The sequence below is a fragment of the Notolepis coatsorum genome (genome assembly GCF_963971535.1).
Source record: "Notolepis coatsorum genome assembly, chromosome: 1".
Taxonomy (NCBI): Eukaryota; Metazoa; Chordata; class Actinopteri; order Aulopiformes; family Paralepididae; genus Notolepis; species Notolepis coatsorum.
Window position 1 is genome coordinate 1,345,836 of NC_140165.1, and position 24,346 is coordinate 1,370,181.

Consider the following 24,346-nt stretch of genomic DNA (forward strand, 5'->3'; position numbering starts at 1 on the left):
TCTCTCATGTGCACTCTTTTCAGGCTACTGCCCTCTGCTGGTCTACTGCAGTAAAATCATGCAACAAACTGACACATGGCGACAAGGCCATGGCTGAGCAAGTGAATGTCTTCATTAGAACAAAACTGCCATTTTAACAAACATAATTATATATTATTATAAAGGAGAATAATGGGACGAAAAGTGGAAAAATGCAATGCTGAGGTCAATGACCCCTCAAGGTAACCAGAGGTCAGTCTGAAAGTGTTTCCACGTCTGAAATCAAACCTTGGGGTATGTAGATGATGTGCTGAAAGTTTCATGCTTCTTTCATAAAATGCTACAATTAGTTTGCTTAACCGCCCCACTATGGCTAACTCCAGGGTAGATGGCAAATAAGCGAATTTCCCAAAAAGTCTGCGTGTTCCTTTTAAATTTTAAACTTGTTGAAACCCTGACACCCTGTGAAAGCACTGAAGAAACTCCAGTAACGGTAGAATCGAAATAATAATAATAATAATTTTTTTGGTGTATTGTTTTTATTGACCTTTATTACATGGCGTTTTCACATTCGCCGAAATGCTTGCTTGTGATTGGTCAATAGCGCGCGTCAGAGGTCAGTTATCAGACAATAATGACCGCTGTGCGCAGCTGTTCGCAATCAAGCCCACAATAATGACCGCTGTGCGCAGCTGTTCGCAATCAAGCCCACTGACATCAGTGCAAACTGCCGGCTGCCGGGGAAGCTGCTGGGGGGCGGAGCGACGAGCACTCAGCGGAGCCAGAACCAGTGTTACTGTTGCGAGTCGATGTAAAATGAATTAGGTATATTGTTAGTAAGTTAGCCATGTAATAAGCGGGATAATGTATAGCTATACTCGATCATTGTCGCAAAATAATTGACCTTCACTGACGTTTAAAACACCTCGCCGAGGCGGCTCGGTATTTTAAACTCCGTGTCGGTCAATTATTTTGCGACAATGACCTCGTTGTTATACATTATCCCTTACATAGTCCATTCATGCCGAGTGAATCAGTTCCCCCTGCAGCCACATTTGTGTATTCAAATTTTTTTGGGGGGGGGAATTAACTGATAGAAAATGTATCTAATCGAATTGAATCGTGATCAATTGAAGAGATTTCGTGACGCATTGAATCGTTGCTTGAAGAGTCGTAATCGAATCTGATGGTTGTTGTGAGGTCTCATCGTTACACCTCCACCACGTGGCTTCCTTCCTGTTTCCTTCCAGCTACATCGTGTTCAGCATCTTCCCCACCATCGCCGACATCGTCATCTCCATCATCTACTTCGTCACCTACTTCAACGCCTGGTTCGGCCTCATCATCTTCGTCTGCATGGCCCTCTACCTCAGTGAGTGGTACAGTCGGTACACCCACTCTGCCACGCATATGTATCCATGTATTTTCATTCAACTGTAGCCGAGTACTGAGGCGGAAGTGACCATTTTTCAAAGTAAAAAAAAAAAAAAAAAAAAGCTTTTTGCGCGACCGATAAATGCAATTTCACGGAGAGAATATGTCTGGTGGTGGCCATATTATATACTGTATTATAGCTTACTTGAATGAACGAGTCTCCCTCCTCACCACTTTACCGGCGTATTTTCAATTCACAATAAACAAGTGTCTCTCTGTCTCGCGCCGTCCCAACGTTGCTCTCCTGTTAGCAACACAAAAGGCACAGTGATGAATGAGGAAGTCAACAGACCGCCGCCCGTCGACTTTGCGCCTCCTGGCGGCATAAAACGGAACAGCAGCCTGGTTTTCCTCATGAATTCCAATGACACGTGAGATCACCGTGCTCTCGTCGCGACAAAATGGTTAGGAAAACTAAAGGCTTCATCTGTGGATCTCCAACCAATCATGGTCCTGTACCATAGATCTCTAGAGCCTAACCAGTCATGAATGAATGAAAACGTTATTTTATTTAATTAAATTTTTTAATTATTATGTTTTTGGTCGATTTTCTTATTTGTTTGTACTACCGGGCAGTCCGGTAGAGAGAGAGAGAGAGAGAGAGAGAGATGAGGAACGGGAGACCGAGCAGGGGGGGAGACATTCGGCAAAGAATGCCGGGTCCGGGAATCGAACCCGGGTCGGCCGTGCCGCGACGCAGCGCGTTACGTGGTTCGCCACTTGGGTGCCCCAATACCATAGATCTCTAACCTGTCATGGCCCCCTCTCTACCATAGATATCCTACCTGTCATGGCCCCCTCTCTACCATAGATATTTACCGATATCCGATATATACCGATATTGTCCAACTCTTAATTTCCGATACCGATATCAACCGATACCGATATATGCAGGGTTTCCCCCCTAAAAAACTGAATAATTTCAGCTAATTAACATTACATATCTCTTGTCGTGGAATTAACACAACATTATGCATACTTTTGACAATAAATAAAATAAGAATTTGTTCTTACTTGCTTGCCTGGGTAAATAAAGGTTAAATAAATGTAAACAAATTATTATTATAATTTTTTTTAAACCTATACAGATCATTTCCGATATTACATTTTAATGCCAATATGGGCCGATAATACGTCTGTGTGTCTCCGTGTGATAATACGGGACGTCTCTGCTCACGTCTCTGTGTCTCCGTGTGATAATACGGCACGTCTCTGCTCACGTCTGTGTGTCTCCGTGTGATAATACGGCACGTCTCTGCTCACGTCTCCGTGTGATAATACGGGACGTCTCTGCTCACGTCTCTGTGTCTCCGTGTGATAATACGGCACGTCTCTGCTCACGTCTGTGTGTCTCTGTGTGATAATACGGGACGTCTCTGCTCACGTCTCTGTGTGTCTCCGTGTGATAATACGGGACGTCTCTGCTCACGTCTCTGTGTCTCCGTGTGATAATACGGCACGTCTCTGCTCACGTCTGTGTGTCTCCGTGTGATAATACGGCACGTCTCTGCTCACGTCTCTGTGTCTCCGTGTGATAATACGGGACGTCTCTGCTCACGTCTCTGTGTCTCCGTGTGATAATACGGCACGTCTCTGCTCACGTCTGTGTGTCTCTGTGTGATAATACGGGACGTCTCTGCTCACGTCTCTGTGTGTCTCCGTGTGATAATACGGGACGTCTCTGCTCACGTCTCTGTCTCCGTGTGATAATACGGGACGTCTCTGCTCACGTCTCTGATCACGTCTCTGTGTGTCGCTGCCGTGTGATAATACGGGACGTCTCTGCTCACGTCGGTGTCTGTGCCCGCAGCGCTGACCATCATCATCACGGAGTGGAGGACGAAGTACCGGCGAGACATGAACACGCAGGACAACGCAGCCAAGTCCAAGGCCGTGGACTCCCTGCTGAACTTTGAGACGGTACTTTGACCTTTGACCCCCCCCCTCCTGTGCAACTGTGCACATGACGATAAACGATCTTGAATCTTGAATTTCCTTCTTTTTTTTTTTTTTATAATATTAGAAATGGACAAGATGAAACATTGTTCTATAACGTTTAGCTAAAGAACTCATTTCCTCTATTGAGAAGTCCAAAGTAATAATATTGGCTTGATATCTTTTTCGGTCAAAGTCTTTAAAAAATTATTTTAAATCGGCCCCCGTTTCCTCGACAGGTGAAGTACTACAACGCAGAGCACTACGAGGTCAGTCGCTTTGAAGACCTCATTCGGAAATACCAGGTAAGCGAAAAGTAGCCGTCTGAAAGTCCCATTCTCTGTTTCTACACAACCGTCAGTTATATTGTGCAATGGGTATTTTAAGGAATGGTTACAAAACATGGGTTTCCTGTTCCCCCCGTAGCCCAGTCATTCATACTTGTGCTGGTGATGTTTTTACGTTGCACCCTACTGCCCTCTCTCCTGCCCCCTATAGGCGTCGGAGTGGAAGACCCAAGCCTCCCTGGCCTTCCTGAACCAGACCCAGAACATCATCATCGGGTCGGGCCTGCTGGCCGGCTCCCTGCTCTGTGCCTACTTTGTCACGGAGGGCAAGTTTAAGGTACTGAGCCTAGAACATGGTGTAGAACAGTGGTTCCCAAAGTCGGGGTCGCGACCCAAAGGTGGGCGAGATGATTTCCAAAAAAAAAAAAATATATATATATATATATATATATATATATATAAATATATATATATATTTTTTGTCAGGCCACTGAACTTAGAAGCAGGCCAGGACAGTGTTTCTAGTTGTATTCTAAAATTCTATTCTATTGTATTCTAAAATGTGACTATATGGTTTTATATTAACTTAATAAATAAACAAAAACGAAAAATCTACTTATTTCAACGAACATTTCAAACTAAATAACAGATTATGCACATAAAACGCTGAAAACAACCGAAGCAACAATAGTATTTTAATGAGGCTATTATTATTATCATTATTATTTTGCAACAAATTAGCCTTCTCATAAATAGCACATATAAATGAATAACTAACTTGAACTAACTTAATCGGTCGCCTGGCAATAAAAAAGCCAGACGATGTGCATTGGGCCGCGGCTCTCTGACGCCTTATTTTCTGGGTCCCGGCCTGAAAAGTTTGGGAACCCCTGGTGTAGAGGTCTAAGCACTCGCCGCCGACCACCACAGAGAGCCGGGTTCAATTCCCGGTAAATATGGGAGCAAAAGTAAAAGAAATTGAATAGAATAAAATTCGAATTCACATCTTATTTCTATGAAACTGTACAGCTCAAGTTTCGATGTGTGAACGAACGCCAGTTAGTTTGAATCTAGGACTATGCAGATGCTGGTATTATGGGATATCGGGCCAAGGGAGTTCAGGGTCTGAATGGCGGTTGGGAAGAAGCTGTCCTTGAAGCGGGTGGTTTTTGAAAGGATGGACTTGAAGCGCCTACCTGAGGGCAGGGGCTGAAACAGGGGGTGTGCTGGGGGGGAGGGGCTGAAACAGGGGGTGTGCTGGGGGGGAGGGGCTGAAACAGGGGGTGTGCTGGGGGGGAGGGGCTGAAACAGGGGGTGTGCTGGGGGGGAGGGGCTGAAACAGGGGGTGTGCTGGGGGGGAGGGGCTGAAACAGGGGGTGTGCTGGGGGGGAGGGGCTGAAACAGGGGGTGTGCTGGGTGTGAGGGGCTGAAACAGGGGGTGTGCTGGGTGGGAGGGGCTGAAACAGGGGGTGTGCTGGGTGTGAGGGGCTGAAACAGGGGGTGTGCTGGGTGGGAGGGGCTGAAACAGGGGGTGTGCTGGGTGGGAGGGGCTGAAACAGGGGGTGTGCTGGGTGTGAGGGGCTGAAACAGGGGGTGTGCTGGGTGGGAGGGGCTGAAACAGGGGGTGTGCTGGGTGGGAGGGGCTGAAACAGGGGGTGTGCTGGGTGGGAGGGGCTGAAACAGGGGGTGTGCTGGGTGGGAGGGGCTGAAACAGGGGGTGTGCAGGGTAGGAGGGGCTGGAACAGGGGGTGTGCTGGGTGGGAGGGGACTTTTTGCAATTTTTCTGGTGCGGGTGGTTGTGCTGGAGGTGAAGGTGGAGTCCAGGGGGGGGGGGTCACACCCTATAATTTTGGAGGCCTTGTTTATGATGCGCTGACGTTTTTGAATGGAGTGTTTTTGTGCAGAACCGTACCAGACTGTGATTGGTGAGGTGAGCTTTGATGCTTTGGATGATGGCGGTATAGTATTGGACCGGCAGGTGGCGTGTTTTGTTTATGAAGTTTTGGTTCACTTTTCCACGTCTCTGTTCCCAGGTGGGAGACTTCGTCCTCTTCGGCACCTACATCATCCAGCTGTACACACCCCTCAACTGGTTCGGGACTTACTACAGGTGAGACGGCAGGAGGGAGGTTAACCGTCTGTAGTGTGGTAGTGAAAGGGTTAACCGTCTGTAGTGTGGTAGTGAAAGGGTTAACAGTCTGTAGTGTGGTAGTGAAAGGGTTAACCTGTAGTGAAAGGTTAGCCCTCTGTAGTGTGGTAGTGAAAGGGTTAACCCTCTGTAATATTTTTCTATTTTTTCTCCCATCCCAATTTCACTGTGCCAATTCTTCCCTCCCCTGTCTCGAACGTTGCTAGACCATGCCTCCCACTGGTCGGCTGTAGTGAGGGTAGAAGCCTTGCATCACGTGTCCCCTCCGGTACACGAGGAGGCAGCCTGTCGCATCTTTTCACCAGACAGCTCGATCTCTCAGTGGCGAGGAGTAACGCGTGGGAGGCTCACGCTGCCCCCGATACTTCCTGATTCTGCTGTACAGGCGCACCAACCGACCTGTAGGAGTCGCTGTCCACAACGCGTGTAGCTTATTCCCAGCGGAAGAGTGCGTCGCGTTTCTCTGATTGGCCATGACGCCCATGTGACCGCGAGAGAGCGGCAGTGCGGAAATAGGCTGCATCCTCCACGTCAAGAAAGACAGACAGGCATTCTCTGTGACAAACCCTAACCTTAACCAACTCCGAAATAATGCCTAACCTTAACCCTCCCTAACCTAACCTTAACTTAACCCTAACCTTAACCAACTCCGAAATAATGCCTAACCTTAACCCTCCCTAACCTTAACTTAACCCTAACCTAAACCAACTCCGAAATAATGCCTAACCTTAACTTAACCCTAACCTTAACCAACTCCGAAAGAACGCCTAACCTTAACCCTCCCTAACCTTAACTTAACCCTAACCTAAACCAACTCCGAAATAATGCCCAACCATAACCCTCCCTAACCTTAACTTAACCCTAACCTTAACCAACTCCGAAAGAATGCCTAACCTTAACCCTCCCTAACCTTAACTTAACCCTAACCTTAACCAACTCCGAAATAATGCCTAACCTTAACTTAACCCTACCCTTAACCAACTCCGAAATAATGCCTAAACTTAACCAGCGGAAGAATGCACGTTTATAGCGAGAAAAAAAAATTATTGAAGTGATTCAAACTTGTGACCAACCACACCGCAGGCTCCACAGCACGGCGGCGTACCAGTTGAGCTAAGCGTCGAATGAAAAACATCAGGGATTACGGCTACGCGGGGCGTGTCGCAGCCAATCAGGGAAAACGCGGAAGCACTCGGCAGCACTCTTCCGCTGGGAATAAAGAATAGGCGTCCACAACGTCCGATCCCCACCCACCGGCTTTCCCACCCCCTAACACTGCCAATTGTGTTAGTATGAACGACCGGCCAAGCCGGAAGCAACGCCGAGAGCTGGTCTCGAACCCAGCGTCTCCTGCGTTAGTGGCGAGCGCCTTGCCCACTACACCACCTAGCCGCCCATTAGCTATTTTCTTATTAATTTGCCTTTGAGTCTGTATTTTGTGTGTGTGTTTTCTCTGTTTCATGTTCTATGTATATGTTGTTGTTGTTTAACACTTTGCCACGACAGTACAGCGTTTTGGTCAACGATGGTTGTTTTAATATGGCTTCGTGAATAAAATCTCATGAATGGAATTCTTTTGTCGCCACAGAATGATCCAGAATTCGTTCATCGACATGGAGAGCATGTTCAAGCTCTTCGAGGAGGACCAGGAGGTAACGCATGTTTTACATTTAGTCATTTAGCGGACGCTTTTATCCAAAGCGACTTACAAGTGTTCTGAAGGAAGGGCACAACTCTTATCAGCCGAGTAACAGTGTTCAAACTTGAGCAGTGTCGACTGTATGTTAGTATATTAGGAAGAGTGCATTAGAGGACATTTTTGAAATTATAAATTTTTTTAATATTGATTGAAGAAGTGTGTCTTTAGTCGACGGCGAAACATTGGTCGGGTTTGGGCTGTCCCAACTGTGGTGGGAAGTCCGTTCCAAGGACTGAGAACAGGCGGCTTCTCCTTGATGACCCTCCCGGAGCTCGGACAGGAGTGGGTCTGAGGTGGCCAGAGGATGCAGAGTGTAGGGGTCTTGAGGGTGTGTAGTTAGAGACCATTGACCGGAGGTAGGCGGGAGCCGTTCCCTTTGCTGCACGGTATGCCAGGTCGAGGGCCTTGAAGCGGATTCGTGCAGCAATGGGGAGCCAGTGCAGGTCCCTGAGAAGTGGGGTGACATGGGCCGACCTCGGTAGGTTTGAGATCAGGCGGGCCGCTGCGTTCTGAATGAGTTGAAGAGGCTTGGTGGCAGTAGCCGGGAGGCCAGCGAGCAGTGCACTGAGCTTTCTGCCCCCTTTCTGTTGCTCAGTCCATTAACCCTTTCACTGCCACACTTTATTTTTATTTTTTTTCCCACGGCGACTATGGATAGGGAATTTCTTTATTTAATTAAAATGTTCACGACAACATGGATGCATGTACTCTGCCAGCATGTTTAATATCCATAATACTAAAGGTTTGACTAAGATTTTTATGAAACTTTATTGTAAAAAAAAAAGAAATCACTGAGACAATACAGAAGGTTAACCCCATACACTGCCACACGACAAAGGGTTAACCCTTTCACTACCACACTACAGAAGGCTAACCTTTCACTACCACACTACAGAAGGTTAACCTTTCACTACCACACTACAGAAGGTTAACCCTTTCACTACCACACTACAGAAGGTTAACCCTTTCACTACCACACTACAGAAGGTTAACCCTTTCACTACCACACTACAGAAGGTTAACCTTTCACTACCACACTACAGAAGGTTAACCCTTTCACTACCACACTACAGAAGGTTAACCCTTTCACTACCACACTACAGAAGGTTAACCTTTCACTACCACACTACAGAAGGTTAACCTTTCACTACCACACTACAGAAGGTTAAACCTTTCACTACCACACTACAGAAGGTTAACCCTTTCACTACCACACTACAGAAGGTTAACCTTTCACTACCACACTACAGAAGGTTAACCCTTTCACTACCACACTACAGAAGGTTAACCTTTCACTACCACACTACAGAAGGTTAACCCTTTCACTACCACACTACAGGTGGTTAACCCTTCACTACCACACCACAGTCTCTCAGAGGAACCAGGAGCCTCTGATCTGCAGCTGGTTTTGCACATTGAGGAACGTGATGGTGGTCTTAGTTTTTTTAACCCCGAGAACAGCACTTGGCCAAAAGCATCTGATTGGGTATTGATGCAGGCAGCTGGTGTTTTTGCCCAATCGGATGTTTTGTTTATCAATCAATTTATCAATCGTTTAGCCTTAGTTAATTGATGAATCAATCGTTTAGCCTTAGGTAATTGATGAATCAATTGTTTAGCCTTAGACTTTGTTAGTCGATTAATCAATCAGTTTAGTCTTAGACTTTGTTAGTCGATTAATCGATCGGTTTAGCCTTAGACTTTGTTTGTTGATTAATCAAGTGGTTTAGTCTTAGACTTTGTTAGTCGATTAGTCAAGTACGTGTCTGGTAAGCAATAATCTCTCTCTCTCTCTCTCTCTCTCTCTCTCTCTCTCTCTCTCTCTCACACTCTCCATACCGTACAGACTCTGAACTCTTGTCTATACTTAAGGCTTTGTTACCTATACTAACTCAAGCCATGCCTTCTGAAATGTGAATGGCATTCTGCAGTGGCACCGTACTGCATTGTGTATCTGTCTATCTGTATTTGTGTGTATGTGTCTGGGTATGTATCCGTCTATGTATTCACACTGTGCACAGTATACATACCTTTTTATTTATTTGTCTATTTACCTGTATATCTAGTTTTAGGCTAATTTATTTCTATATGTATTTTATTTCTGTGTGTTTACCTGCTTAAGTCTTAGTCGACTTAAGAATGTCTTTATTCAAATCAAATTTCAAATCAAATGTATTTATATAGCCAGAGACCCCAAGGCATTTCCCCCAGGGGCTCCACAGGCGAGAAGAAACACCAACGGACCAAAAGCAAAACCACCATAAAATCCAGATATGCAACACTTGCAGACTTTCCCCAATGAAGATATGGAAAGACTCACTAACACCATATATACATATGCATATATACCTAACACATATACATACATACATACATGCGGCTGGGTGGCGCAGCGGAGATTGCGCTCGTCACCAATGCAAGAGACTCCGGTCTCGAATCCGGGTGTCGGCGTTGCCTCCGGCTTGGGCCGGCCGTCGTATAACTCATTGGCAGAGTTAGCGGTGTGGAAGTCGATGGGTGGGGATTTGGACGTTGTGGACAGCGACTCCTACAGGTCGGTTGGGGGGACGCCTGCACAGCAGAGACGGGAAGTAGCGGGGGCAGTGTGAGCCTCCCACACGTTACACCTCGCCACTGAGAGTCCGCGCTGTGCAGGTGAAAAGATGTGACAGGCTGCCTCCTCGTGTACCGGAGGGGGACACGTGATGCAAGGCTTCTATCCTCCCTACAACCGACCAGTGGGGGGCATAGTCGAGCAACGTTCAAGACAGGGGAGTGGAGAATTGGGAAAAACACGAAATTGGGATGGGAGAACATTTTTAAAATAAGGAGAAAAAGTGGATCAAAAATTATATACATACATACATACATACATACATACATACATACATACATACATGGTAGCAATAGTTACTAAGGTACATAAGAACATTAAACACGTTTAAATAAATAGAGTTAAAAACGATAACAAGAAAGCATAGGAAACGAGCACTGGTATGAAAATAAGATAACTGGTAAAAGTCAAGATCTCAAAGTATCAGTGGTATTCCCCAAGGAACCGCTCGGATCCAGTAGAAGTATCGCTCGATACATCCACTCGGAGAGACCGAGACGGGGGGTTAGAGAATCTCAAATAAAATAAACGGACGTCAATAAAATAAACAGACATCCTAACTGAACTAACCAGATTCAACTTTATCGGAGCCCTGATTGGTGTGTGTGTTTATTCCCTCCGTTGTGCTTCATGTGTTCTTCTTGTCGATGTGTTGCTCCTACTTGCAGGTGTTCGATGACGTCAACGCGGGCAACTTCCTCTACAAACTGGGTAAAGTGGAGTTTGAAAACGTGCATTTCAGCTACACCGAAGGGTAGGTTTTTCTTCAGGAGGACAGAGCACACGGCTACTTATATAATATTTCGAGAACAGATTTCTGTTCTTATTCATTCATTTATTTAGTGTTTTGGCACGATTGAGGCATCGCTCGTCATCTTAATTAAAGATGTACCCGGTTTTGTTTTTCAAACTGACCTCTGAAAAGTAAATAAAGTACAATGTATCTTTAGTATTGGATACATAAAGTATGATATAACTTTAGTATTGGATACATAAAGTATGATATAACTTTAGTATTGGATACATAAAGTATGATATAACTTTAGTATTGGATACATAAAGTATGATATAACTTTAGTATTGGATACATAAAGTATGATATAACTTTAGTATTGGATACATAAAGTATGATATAACTTTAGTATTGGATACATAAAGTATGATATAACTTTAGTATTGAATACATAAAGTATGATATATCTTTAGTATTGACTACATAAAGTATGATATAACTTTAGTATTGGATACATAAAGTATGATATAACTTTAGTGTAACTGAGGGGTACAATTCCCTGACTGTATTACTAGATATGATACTTACTACCACTACCTTTGTACTTAATATTCGGCCACCCAGTACTCGGCATAAATATATTATGATGAACACTGTCACGTAGATGAAACGGATCCAACACAAATGTACGAATTAGAAATAGGTCTTTATTTCTACACAGCGATGGTGTGTAGAGCAAGCACTTAATCAAATCAATCACATTTATGAATGGGAATTAGTATGCACTTTTATGGCAAGAGTATTCGTCGGTATATCAATAGAGAATGTCCAATCTCTGAAGGCGCAGGTGGTACATATACGACCTGGAATAGTTAAGGAATAACAGCAATGATACTTTAATGATTATAGACTGGATACACTAGGGGGGGTTAATCCGGTCGCTTGTAAGCCGACAGGAGTAGGAAGGGGGGGGGGTAGAGTCCGGCTGCCTCATCCGGCCAAGGGTATCCCAGGTGAACCCACTGTAGTGCCGTTCAATGCGCCGGCGATCCTTGGACCACAGATGAAAGCAGGTGGACTCTTTGTGGGCCGGCGTCCTCCGGTCCACGGAGGAGAGACGTGAAGCGACCTCGTCTTGCAGAGCGTCTCCTCACCTTGCGTCCTCTCCAGGGGGGGGGGGTTCCAACACACGGCAGTGTCGGGGGTCTTTATCCATGGAATAATCAACGTATACAAAGCATAATCCGTGCCTGGGAAGGCGGGCTGTCGTCGGTAGAATAATCCGGTATACAGGTCCACTCGCTCGTCGGCTCTGGGGCTCCTCGGGTGCAATCTCACATGGGGTCGATCATCCTGGAAAGCAGCCAGTTTTCTGCCCGAAACGATGGGGTGCTGACTACGGTAGTATTCTCACCGCACGAAGCACTATATATTAACAGACTATTATTAGCTTAATAGACTACGTCCAACTCGACGATATAGTGCCAAATATGACTATTCAAATATTAATATACACGATGTCTCAATACCGATGGTAGGCCGAACTTGGCCTTACTCCCACACGTGGCGTCGCGGGGAGGCTTTACGTCTGTCACTCTATTGGAGGGTAAGAAACTGGACTGAAAAGGAAGTCCTACTTTAGTAGCGCAGTATATATACGCACTATGAACAAATAGTCCCATTAGTGGTGCGGTAGCCAGATTCCTACGCGGAACTAGGACTTGTTCGTACATGTTGAGCGGTACGTTTGAACTGGGTCTGAGGGGTATGGCAGCCTGGCACCAAGGTCTCGACCAATAGTAGAATGGAGACTATTATGGGATGTTCAGTAGGCTAGAATGGATATTCAATGCATATTGTACAAGGAATATACAAGGGATATCAGGGAATATTAGAGAATATACAAATACAATTAAATATATATATATAAATAAATATATATATTCGGTTTAATCTGGCCCTTCACAACAGCCACCCCCTGATTGGTCCCAGACCTAATCAGTTAAGCAGAGACAGATTAATCGCGTTGTCTATTTACACATAAGGGTTTGCTGTAGGGGTCAGTCAACTTCACAAAGTCATAGGGTTATAGGGTCATGGTCATCATCGATTGTGTCTGGGAGTCGGGGCAGTTCTATGAGCCTCGCCACGGGACGGGTGTAAGTGCGACCCTGGACAAGCACTTCAGCTGCTCGGACCTTGCCGTCGGCACCGGTGATCACTTTGCTTACGCGGCCGGCCGGCCACATAGCTCTGGGCAGTGATTGATCAATAATCATGACGACTGTTCCTTCTGTCAAATTGTCTCTCTCCTTTACCCACTTCTGGCGGGTCTGTAGAGACGGTAGGTAGTGCAGTAGGAAACTGCTCCAAAACTTGTCGGCTAATACTTGGCTGTACCTCCACATTCGTCGGCCGTTCGCTTCTTCAGGCCGGTACATTGTCTGGGGTAACGCGGGATCTAGCCGCCCCATCAGGAGTGTGTTGGGGTCTGCGGAGATAACAGTGCTCAATCCACAGAACACAGGCTTCTTATTCTCAGCCTCCTCCTGACTGGCTTCCCTCGGGATAGGCATGGGCCACTGTCCTTCCGGGAGTCTTAGGAATGCGGGGCCGTCACTGTAGACATTGCGACGGGTGAGGTCATCTAGGGGCATTCCCCGGGTGATGACGTCAGCTGGGTTCTGTTTTGTATCAACGTAGCGCCACTCTGTTTCTCCGGTTAACTCTTCGGTTAAGTCTTGAATCTCGGTGACTCTGACTCCCACGAAGACTTTGTACTTGCATGAGTCCGATTTGATCCAGGCGAGTACTGTCGTGGAATCTGACCACAGGATTGTTCTAGACACCGGTATGGTGAGCTCACGTTGGATGAGCGTGGCTAGGTGCGCTCCGGCTAGGGCTGCGCAGAGCTCTAGGCGTGGGATAGATTGTTGCTTGCGTGGGGCTATTCTCGAGCGGGCGAGGACAAATGCTGTGTAGATCTCTCCCCCCTTTTCTTGGGCCCGCAAGTAGGCTACTGATCCGTATGCGACCTCTGAGGCGTCACTGAAGACGTGTAAGTCCATTTTACATGTCTCTGGCCTCACCGTGGGTGGGAAGTAGCTTCGGCGCATATTAACGCCTGGGAGTGAGTGGAGCTCCATCTCCCACTCTCTCCAGGTGGATGCAAGGTGTGCGGGAATGGGGTCGTCCCCCCCTTGTTCCTTGTCCCACAATGCTCGTACAATCATTTTTGCCCTGGTGGTGTACGGTAGAATACATCCTAGCGGGTCATATTGTCGGGCGAGTGTTGTGTACACACTCCGTCTGGTGGTCGGCGCCGCCGCCGGCCTTCCCTGCTCCGTAGTCAGGGGCTTGTGTCTGTAGTGAAGCGAATCTGTTTTGAATCGCCACACCAATCCCAGGGTCATCTCCTGGGCTTCTCCCGGGATTGTAGCCATCCAGGTCTCGCTGCTGGCTGCCTTGTCCTCGGAGGAGAGGCTGCGCAGTACTTGCGGATCGCTGCTGGCCCACTGCCTGAGATCAAAGCCGCCTTTGATCAATGAGGCGCGGAGTTTAATCAGGAGAGCCTCGGCTTCTTCCTGGGTTGAAAGGCTTTGTAGACAGTTGTCTACGTAGAAGCTGTTCTTTACGCTGTGTCGGACCTCTTCGTCCGCTGCTGGGTCCTCTGCTACATGTTTCTGTAGTGCAAACGTAGCACAGCAGGGGCTGCACGTCGTTCCGAAGGGGAGGACTTCCCATTGGTAGATGGCTGGGTGCTCATCTCCTGGCTTCTCTCTCCATAGGAACCGTAACAGGGGCTTGTCCTCCTCTACTAATCTCACCTGCAGGAACATTCCTTTAATGTCCCCGCTGATGGCCACCTTTTCCTGGCGGAAGCGGAGTAGAACGCCGAGTAGGGAGGGGCCGAGTGTGGGACCGGGCAGTAACTCTTTATTCAGATTTTGGGATCCGATCTGGTAGCTGCAGTTAAATACTATGCGGTCTTTACCGTTGTGATGGACCTTGTGGTGAGGCACGTACCACGATTCAGTGGTCTGGTCAGCCTCTTTAATGTCCATCTTTGTGACGTGTCCCGCTGTGATGAGCTTCTCAATCTCAGCGCGGTATACACTCTCTTGGGCGGGGTTCTTGGCTAAGCGCCGCTCCGTGTTCAGCAGGTACCGTTCTGTGGCGTCTGTCTTGGCGTGGAAAGTAGGCATTCCTTCTCGCCGCAGGAGTGGTGTGGCGTATCTCAACACGCCGTTGACCGGGACTCTCTTGGTCCCTGTCTCGAGGAGGTGAATGGCGTAAATGTCATCTTTAGAGCGAATGTCTTTCTTTCCGTTCTTAAAGGGCATTTGTTCCAAGGTCCATAACCGCTCTACGTGTTGCAGGAGTGCGGTTTCTCCCTCTGTGACTCGGGAGTGGAGACATCTAGTGGCTGTACTTCGGTTGAGAGATTTGGCGAGCGGGCCTTGGAGAGTCCATCCCAAACGGGTCTCGACTGCTGCAGGACAGCCTCGGGGTCCGGTATGAACCCGGTCTATCGGGACAATGAGGTCTGCATGGTCGGAGCCTATCAACAGGGTCGGCATAGCATTGTCTATGAGCGGGATCGGTAACTTGCGCAGATGTGCATATTTATCCATCAGCTTGGCGACGGGGTATGTGTACCGCGACAGTCCTATTTCTTGGCTGGTGAAAGCGTCTGTAATCTGGTACCGTCGCTCAGGCTGGCCGCTTGCTGCGATAGAGAATGAGACATTCTCGCCCTTTATCGTCTTCAAATCTCGTCTTATTGTCCGAATTGTCATTTGGGTTTCGCTTCCCCGCAGCCCTAGCTGGGCCGCAGCGGAGGCGAGCAGAAGGGTCTTCTCTGACCCGTCATCGAGGACGGCGTAAGTGTCCAGGACTTTATTCTGGTAGCTTAGTGTCACACGCACTACTTTTAGGAGTACTCGGGCTCCACTGCTGCTGGCGGGATCGATGTACATGACGCTCGCTTTGCTGCTGGATGGTGCGGGTGAAGGGCGCCGTCTGTTACTGTCGTGAAGTATGTCCAGATGGGCTCCATCGCACTTGGTGCACCTTTTCTTTAAGCGGCATTCGGCTGCCATGTGTGAGCGCGCACAGCGAAAACAGCGCTTGTTGGACTTTATCCATTGACTTGCTTCCTCCGCGTTCAGCTTGGGGAAGGAGTCACATTGCGCTAGCCAGTGTTCTTTCTCACAGTAGGGGCACACTATCTTCCACTTCTCCGTTCTGGAGGGGGTACTGTGGCTCCTGCTGCTCGGTACTGACTCCGATTGGTGCATCACAGTCACCGATCTTCTTCCATCATTTAGTCGTCTGGTTCCTTCTCTGGAGCCAGGGGTGCTCCGTCCGAATGTATCTAGCCGTAGGCTGCTGACTTCTCTCGCCAGGAAGTCTGCTAGATCGAGGAGGTTCGGTTCGGGGCCATTCGGGTCTCGGTGGTCTCTCTGCCGCCTAAAACGCTCCTGTCGAGCGGGCGGCAGCTTCTCCAAGATCCTTTCCACATTTGAGTTGCCGTAAAGTTCATGCCTCCCCTTCTCTCTCTGCGCTCCCAACATCCCTACCAGGGACTGCACTCTGATGGACAGGTCGTCCAGTGCTCGATTGTCTATTGCTGGGGGTAAGCGGTCGATGTGTCGGATCTCCTGGATCACGTAATCCCATATGCGCCCATACCTCTGGTCCAATGCTACCAGCGCTGCTGTGTATGGGGTGGTGGAAGTCGCGTAGGCGAGCGCTATATTATGTGCGCGGGGTACCTTTAAGTGCTTCAGTAGGATGGCGTATTTGTGGCGTTCATCCAATACATCCACCAACATGGTCTCCAGACACATGCGGAGTTCTGTATACTGGGCCCGGTTCTCTTGGGTGAAGTCGGGTACCATAGGCGTGCCAATGTATGACGCTGACTGTGGATACATCGGCGAGCGTTGGGGGAGAGGCCTCCTAGGCGAGTCTCCTCCCGCTCCTTGGTATGGGCTGGTACCGGCAGTGTACCATGGCCCGCTTGTCCAGGTGCTGTTCCTCGGTGCGGGTCGTGCGTCGTGCTCACCCGGGTATAGAGTCGGGGGTCTGTAGCGCAGCTCCGCGGGAGTATAGCCTGGGCTGTACCGGACCTCCTGGTCCGGTAGAGTACTGTGCTGTCGTCTGGCGTGGTTCTCCTCCTCTTCCTCTTCGTCTTCAGTTAGGTCATCCAGTGCTTGTAGTCTCTGGTTTAGCCTCTCCACAGGATATGCTGCTCCTTCCCGGTTGCTAGGTCTCGCTTGGACCGGTGGGGGGAGGTGGTCTGTGGGGGGTATAGACCTCGTCTGTTGGTCAAGTTCAGGGTTGTTTACTCGGCTAGGGGATGCCGCCCTGGAGGTGTGTCTAGACGAGTTCCTGGAGCCTCTGGCGGAGGGAGAGGGTGTTGTCCGTCTGATCAGCTGTTCTATTAGTTGCGCTTGCTGTCTGTCGCGCTCTGCGTCCCGTAGAGCACCAGCAGCTGCTCGCTGGCTGTCTGCTCGGTCTCGGGCCACATTCTCTTCTCTCTGAATGCGTCTTATTTCTAGACGTATATGCTCTTCTTCGCTCCGCTGCTGGATCTGCAGTCGGTCGCGTTCAGCAGCGGCGTTCAGGCTGATGAGGAAGGCCTGCTGTAGGGTCCTCTCTGCCTCGCTGGGAGAAGGCGGTTGTATAGGGGAGCCTTCCCTCGGGGTACTCCTTGCGGAGCCTTGGAGCTCTATCTCCACGGTGCTCTCCCCGTCTTCTTCCGTGCCGAGTTCTCTCTCGGTAGCGTTGTATTCCTCCCGGGACTCATCGGGGACTACTTCTTCAGTACTGGCGGGGTGTGAAGTCATGTCTGGTTCCCACTGGTCCCCACCGTGAACTTGGTCAGTTACATTAGAACCCGTAGGGGCCTCTATGGTCGGGGTAGTCTGGGCGTTGGGGTTAGACATACTTTTACTTTCTAGTTTTACCGCGTTTACTGTTAGTAGAAGACTAGGTTGTTGACTGACAGCGTAAGCCTCTAAGTACTGAGGGAGCCGTCGTTCGCGCTGCGGGCGTTGGTTAGGAGGATCGTTTCGTGGAGTGTTCATCATAGGCCATTTCGATATTAATAACACTATATTAATATTACACTAATTACCCTCCGGCTCGAAGGACCAATTGTAACTGAGGGGTACAATTCCCTGACTGTATTACTAGATATGATACTTACTACCACTACCTTTGTACTTAATATTCGGCCACCCAGTTACTCGGCATAAATATATTATGATGAACACTGTCACGTAGATGAAACGGATCCAACACAAATGTACGAATTAGAAATAGGTCTTTATTTCTACACAGCGATGGTGTGTAGAGCAAGCACTTAATCAAATCAATCACATTTATGAATGGGAATTAGTATGCACTTTTATGGCAAGAGTATTCGTCGGTATATCAATAGAGAATGTCCAATCTCTGAAGGCGCAGGTGGTACATATACGACCTGGAATAGTTAAGGAATAACAGCAATGATACTTTAATGATTATAGACTGGATACACTAGGGGGGGTTAATCCGGTCGCTTGTAAGCCGACAGGAGTAGGAAGGGGGGGGGGGGTAGAGTCCGGCTGCCTCATCCGGCCAAGGGTATCCCAGGTGAACCCACTGTAGTGCCGTTCAATGCGCCGGCGATCCTTGGACCACAGATGAAAGCAGGTGGACTCTTTGTGGGCCGGCGTCCTCCGGTCCACGGAGGAGAGACGTGAAGCGACCTCGTCTTGCAGAGCGTCTCCTCACCTTGCGTCCTCTCCAGGGGGGGGGGGTTCCAACACACGGCAGTGTCGGGGGTCTTTATCCATGGAATAATCAACGTATACAAAGCATAATCCGTGCCTGGGAAGGCGGGCTGTCGTCGGTAGAATAATCCGGTATACAGGTCCACTCGCTCGTCGGCTCTGGGGCTCCTCGGGTGCAATCTCACATGGGGTCGATCATCCTGGAAAGCAGCCAGTTTTCTGCCCGAAACGATGGGGTGCTGACTACGGTAGTATTCTCACCGCACGAAGCACTATATATTAACAGACTATTATTAGCTTAATAGACTACGTCCAACTCGACGATATAGTGCCAAATATGACTATTCAAATATTAATATACACGATGTCTCAATACCGATGGTAGGCCGAACTTGGCCTTACTCCCACACGTGGCGTCGCGGGGAGGCTTTACGTCTGTCACTCTATTGGAGGGTAAGAAACTGGACTGAAAAGGAAGTCCTACTTTAGTAGCGCAGTATATATACGCACTATGAACAAATAGTCCCATTAGTGGTGCGGTAGCCAGATTCCTACGCGGAACTAGGACTTGTTCGTACATGTTGAGCGGTACGTTTGAACTGGGTCTGAGGGGTATGGCAGCCTGGCACCAAGGTCTCGACCAATAGTAGAATGGAGACTATTATGGGATGTTCAGTAGGCTAGAATGGATATTCAATGCATATTGTACAAGGAATATACAAGGGATATCAGGGAATATTAGAGAATATACAAATACAATTAAATATATATATATAAATAAATATATATATTCGGTTTAATCTGGCCCTTCACAACATTTAGTATTGGATACATAAAGTATGATATAACTTTAGTATTGGATACATAAAGTATGATATAACTTTAGTATTGACTACATAAAGTATGATATAACTTTAGTATTGAATACATAAAGTATGATATAACTTTAGTATTGAATACATAAAGTATGATATAACTTTAGTATTGGATACATAAAGTATGATATAACTTTAGTATTGAATACATAAAGTATGATATAACTTTAGTATTGACTACATAAAGTATGATATAACTTTAGTATTGACTACATAAAGTATGATATATCTTTAGTATTAACTACATAAAGTATGATATAACTTTAGTATTGAATACATAAAGTATGATATAACTTTAGTATTGAATACATAAAGTATGATATAACTAGTATTGAATACATAAAGTATGATATATCTTTAGTATTGACTACATAAAGTATGATATAACTTTAGTATTGAATACATAAAGTATGATATAACTTTAGTATTGAATACATAAAGTATGATATAACTTTAGTATTGAATACATAAAGTATGATATAACTTTAGTATTGAATACATAAAGTATGATATAACTTTAGTATTGAATAGGCTACACGCGTTTGGGGAAACCTGTTTGCGGTGGGCCTGTGTTATGTGATATTGATAATAATGATATTGTGCTCGGCCACAAATCTATGTATGGGAATCACCGATGGTACTAATCTTGGTTTCTGTGTTTCTTCTTGTGCTACAGGAAGGAGATTCTCAGGGATGTGTCGTTCACCGTGCAGCCAGGACACACTGTTGCCTTGGTGAGTCTGGACAGTAACGTTACAGCATGGATGCAAGTTTGTGGAAATCTACTACTAGTGTTTACTAGGGCTGTCTTAAATACTTCGAAGCTTTGTTCGATGGGCATGGGATTCGAATATGAAAATAAAAATGTAATATATTAAAAAATATATATATATTATTAGAATTTTTTTGGTGCAAAATCTACTCTGCCTCTCCTTGTTAACTACAACAAGCAATGCTGTTTGTTATTTAAGATGAGGTCGGACTCGGCACCGACAGATTTGTGTTCATTGTGCTGCTTTTATAAAGCCTCAAATGACTGCTTACAATATTTCATGAAAGCAAAGTGTTTTGTTTGTCTAAGATTTAAAAAGGTTTAAACTTTACAGCAGTGACAAAGTGCTGTACAAGTCCCACAACATAATATTTTTTTTTTTATTATTAAATTCTAATTTTTTTTTTTTTATTAAAATCGAATCTCGGCCCCCGAAGCTTCGAATTCCAAAAAAATTCTAAGGTCAGCCCTAGTGTTTACTACAGATGACTTGTAACTCACTCAGTGTTTTAAGAGAAATATAGTGTCTGTATATACGTACTGTATATAGACTTTCAACTAGTGGACTTGTAAGTGACTAACTCGGTTTTAACTTCCTGCCTCATCTCGTTTCCTCTCTCTCTCTCCATGACTTGTTTTCTTGACGACATCGGTGTGGTTCTGTTCTGTTCTGTTCTGTTCTGTTCTGCGCACCAGGTGGGCCAGTCCGGGTCCGGTAAGAGTACCATCATCAGGCTACTGTTCCGTTTCTACGACGTCCAGGGAGGCTGCATCCGCATCGACGGCCAGGACATCTCCAAGGTATCCATCCGGGACATAATCCACCTCGTGATTAATAATAAAAAAAAAATCATCATCATAAAAACACAGATCAGTACGGTAGATGCTTTTCTTTTTTTTATCCACTTTTTCTCCCATTTTCAATTTTTATCCCATCCCAATTTCGTATCATCCAATTCAACCCTCCCCTGTCTCGAACGCTGTTTCTTGCCTCCCACAAGCCGGCTGCAATGTGGACTAAGTCATACATAGCACGAGTCCCCTCCGATACTCGAGGTAACAGCAGTCGCATCTTTTCAGCTGCGCGGCGCGATCTTTCAGCATCGGGGGTCTGCGCTTTGGAGGGGCCCCGCCCCCGTCGCTTCTTGATTCTACTGCGCAGGCGCACCAACCGACCTGTAGGAGTCGCTGTCCACAACGCCCGATCCCCACCCATCAGTTTCCCTCCCCCTAATACTGCCAATGTGTATTAGTACGGACGACCAGCTAAACTGAAAGCAATGTGGAGCGCTGGGCTCGAACAGGCGAACCCAGCGTCTCCAGTATTCGTGGTGAGCGCCTTGCCCACTGCACCACGTAGCCGCCCGCTTTTCTGTTTTTCTTTAGTTTAACGGGACTGTTCTCGTGATCATTGCCTCCGCCAACGACGTTTGGGAGATTCCAAAACATTTTTAAATAATAATTGTAACTTTTAAAATGACGTTTTCAGTAACGGTTGTGAAAAAAGAATGCCGCCTTGATTTTTTTGTATCAAGGCAAGAATGACTTGGAACTAGGGATGTTCGATATTGGCTTTTTTACCGATATCCGATATACCGATATTGTCCAACTCTTTAATTTCCGATACCCCCCCCCCCCCCCCCCCCCCCCAAAAATGAATAATTTCAGGTAATTAACATTACATATCTCTTGTCGTGGAATTAACACAACAGTATGCATACTTTTGACAATAAATAAAATAAGAATTTGTTTTTACTTGCTTGCCTGGGTAAATAAAGGTTAAATAAATGTTAAAAAAAATTAAATTACAAATTTGAATACCGATAATTTCCGATATTACATTTGAATGCCAATATCAGTAGGCCGATAATATCGGACATCCCTACTTGGAACCCACATGTCAAAAAGACTGGTATACTTTAAGATCCACGATGTGGACCTGGCAATCTGGTATGTTAACCCTTTCACTGCCACTCTACCAAAGGGTTAACCCTTTCATTGCGACAATACAGAAGGTTAACCCTTTCACTGCCACACGGGAAAAATTGTTAACCCTTTCACAACCGCACTACAGGCGGTTAACTGTCTATAGTGTGGTAGTGAAAGGGTTAACCTTATGTAGTGTGGTAGTGAAAGGGTTAACCTTATGTAGTGTGGCAGTGAAAGGGTTAACCGTTGGTGGAGGTGTGCTCTCTAGCCAGTGCCCTCTAGTTAGAACACCAGGAGTTCTTCAACTTTTTCATACCATGACCCCATTTTATTTAGGATTATTATTATATTTTTTTACTTTCCCCACTGTCACCTACCCGCGACCCCAATTTGGGTCGCGACCCGTAGTTTGAGAACCACTGTTTTACACTGAACTGGTTGGTCCTGCGTGTACCCAGCACTGTGTTTTACATACGGCACATGCTCAGCGTTCATCGTCGACCTGCTCCCTGTTTTAATTTTAATTATCCTCAATACCTTAAACAGTATACCTTTCACTAGGGATGCTCGATATTGGCTTTTTTACCGATACCGATATTGTCCAACTCTTAATTTCCGATACCGATATCAACCGATATCAACCGATACCGATATACGGTATGCAGGGTTTCCCCCCCCAAAAAACGGAATAATTTCAGGTAATTAATCTCTTGTTGTGTAATTAACACAACATTATGCATACTTTGACAATAAATAAAATAATAATTTGTTCTTCCTTGCTTGCCTGGGTAAATAAAGGTTATAGAAATGTAAAAAGAAATAAATAAAAAAAATACCGATACCGATATTTTCCGATATCACATTTTTATGCCAATATCGGTAGGCCGATAATATCGGACATCCCTACCTTTCACTTCTAATTATCAACTTTGTCATTGTACTCAACACTTTTTTTTTTCGGTTCCAAAAACCTTTAAATCAGCTGGTCAAAAAATCTTTTATGTTTAAAGCTCCATCCGACTGGAATAAGCTACCTGTCCACATCCGTTCAACATCGTCTTTTAAATTGTTTAAAACTTTGCTGTCCTCTCACGGTGAGACCACCTGCTTACACTTTGGACCTCAATATCATAATAAGAGAACCATTGCTGGTGTTGTTGCAGTTTATGTTCTTGTCATTGTGTTGTTACTGTTGTATGCTTTTTTTATTTTGTATTTTCTTGGCTGGCGTTGCTTACTCTGTGGTTTTTCGTTTCTGTTTGGTTTGGTCTTTTTTGTTTTGTTATTTGTTGTTTTTGTTCTATAAGATTGTCAAATGACTCTGTGTCTTTGTCTTTGCGGACCCCCTTGAAAACGAGATGGTTTCATCTCCAGGGGGTTATTATTATTCCCAATAAAGAAATGTCGCTCTCTCCCCGCCTCCAGGTGAAGCAGGCGTCCCTCCGCGCCCACATCGGCGTGGTGCCCCAGGACACGGTGCTCTTCAACGACAACATCCGCGACAACATCCGCTACGGGCGCATCGCCGCCTCCGACCAGGAGGTGGAGGACGCGGCGGCCGCCGCAGACATCCACGACAAGATCATGGGCTTCCCTGAAGGTAACGGACCCAGGGTCATGGAGGGGCAGCGGTGGCCTAATGGTTAGAGAAGCGGGTTTGTGACCGCAAGGTCGCTGGTTCGATCCCCCGGACCGGCAGGGGACAAAAATCTGGGCTGGGGACGTGAATTAATAACTCTCTCCCATCCCCTGAACACCGACCGCTGAAGTGTCCTTGAGCAAGGCACTTAACCCCCAACTGCTCCAGTGGAGTTGCTCAGTGGCCAACAGGTGTCAGACTGTGGTTGTACTGGGCGGCTCCCAGGTGTCAGACTGTGGTTGTACTGGGCAGCTCCCAGGTGGCAGACTGTGGTTGTACTGGGCAGCTCCCAGGTGGCAGACTGTGGTTGTACTGGGCAGCTCCCAGGTGGCAGACTGTGGTTGTACTGGGCAGCTCCCAGGTGTCAGACTGTGGTTGTACTGGGCGGCTCCCAGGTGGCAGACTGTGGTTGTACTGGGCAGCTCCCAGGTGTCAGACTGTGGTTGTACTGGGCAGCTCCCAGGTGTCAGACTGTGGTTGTACTGGGCAGCAGCTCCCAGGTGTCAGACTGTGGTTG

General features: G+C 46.7%; 1 protein-coding gene across 1 annotated transcript in view; it reads left to right on the top strand.

Annotated features, from left to right (window-relative positions):
- The window catches only part of abcb6a (ATP binding cassette subfamily B member 6 (LAN blood group) a), a 63,628-nt gene that overhangs the window by 11,906 nt on the left and 27,376 nt on the right, over nt 1–24,346 (top strand). Inside the window, exons 5-14 of the mRNA XM_084316380.1 lie at nt 1,230–1,351; nt 3,224–3,333; nt 3,588–3,653; nt 3,847–3,972; nt 5,669–5,745; nt 7,373–7,436; nt 10,766–10,851; nt 20,166–20,223; nt 20,958–21,062; nt 23,616–23,790. Of these exons, the coding sequence (XP_084172506.1) occupies nt 1,230–1,351; nt 3,224–3,333; nt 3,588–3,653; nt 3,847–3,972; nt 5,669–5,745; nt 7,373–7,436; nt 10,766–10,851; nt 20,166–20,223; nt 20,958–21,062; nt 23,616–23,790 (989 nt within the window). The remainder of the gene's footprint in view (nt 1–1,229; nt 1,352–3,223; nt 3,334–3,587; nt 3,654–3,846; nt 3,973–5,668; nt 5,746–7,372; nt 7,437–10,765; nt 10,852–20,165; nt 20,224–20,957; nt 21,063–23,615; nt 23,791–24,346) is intronic.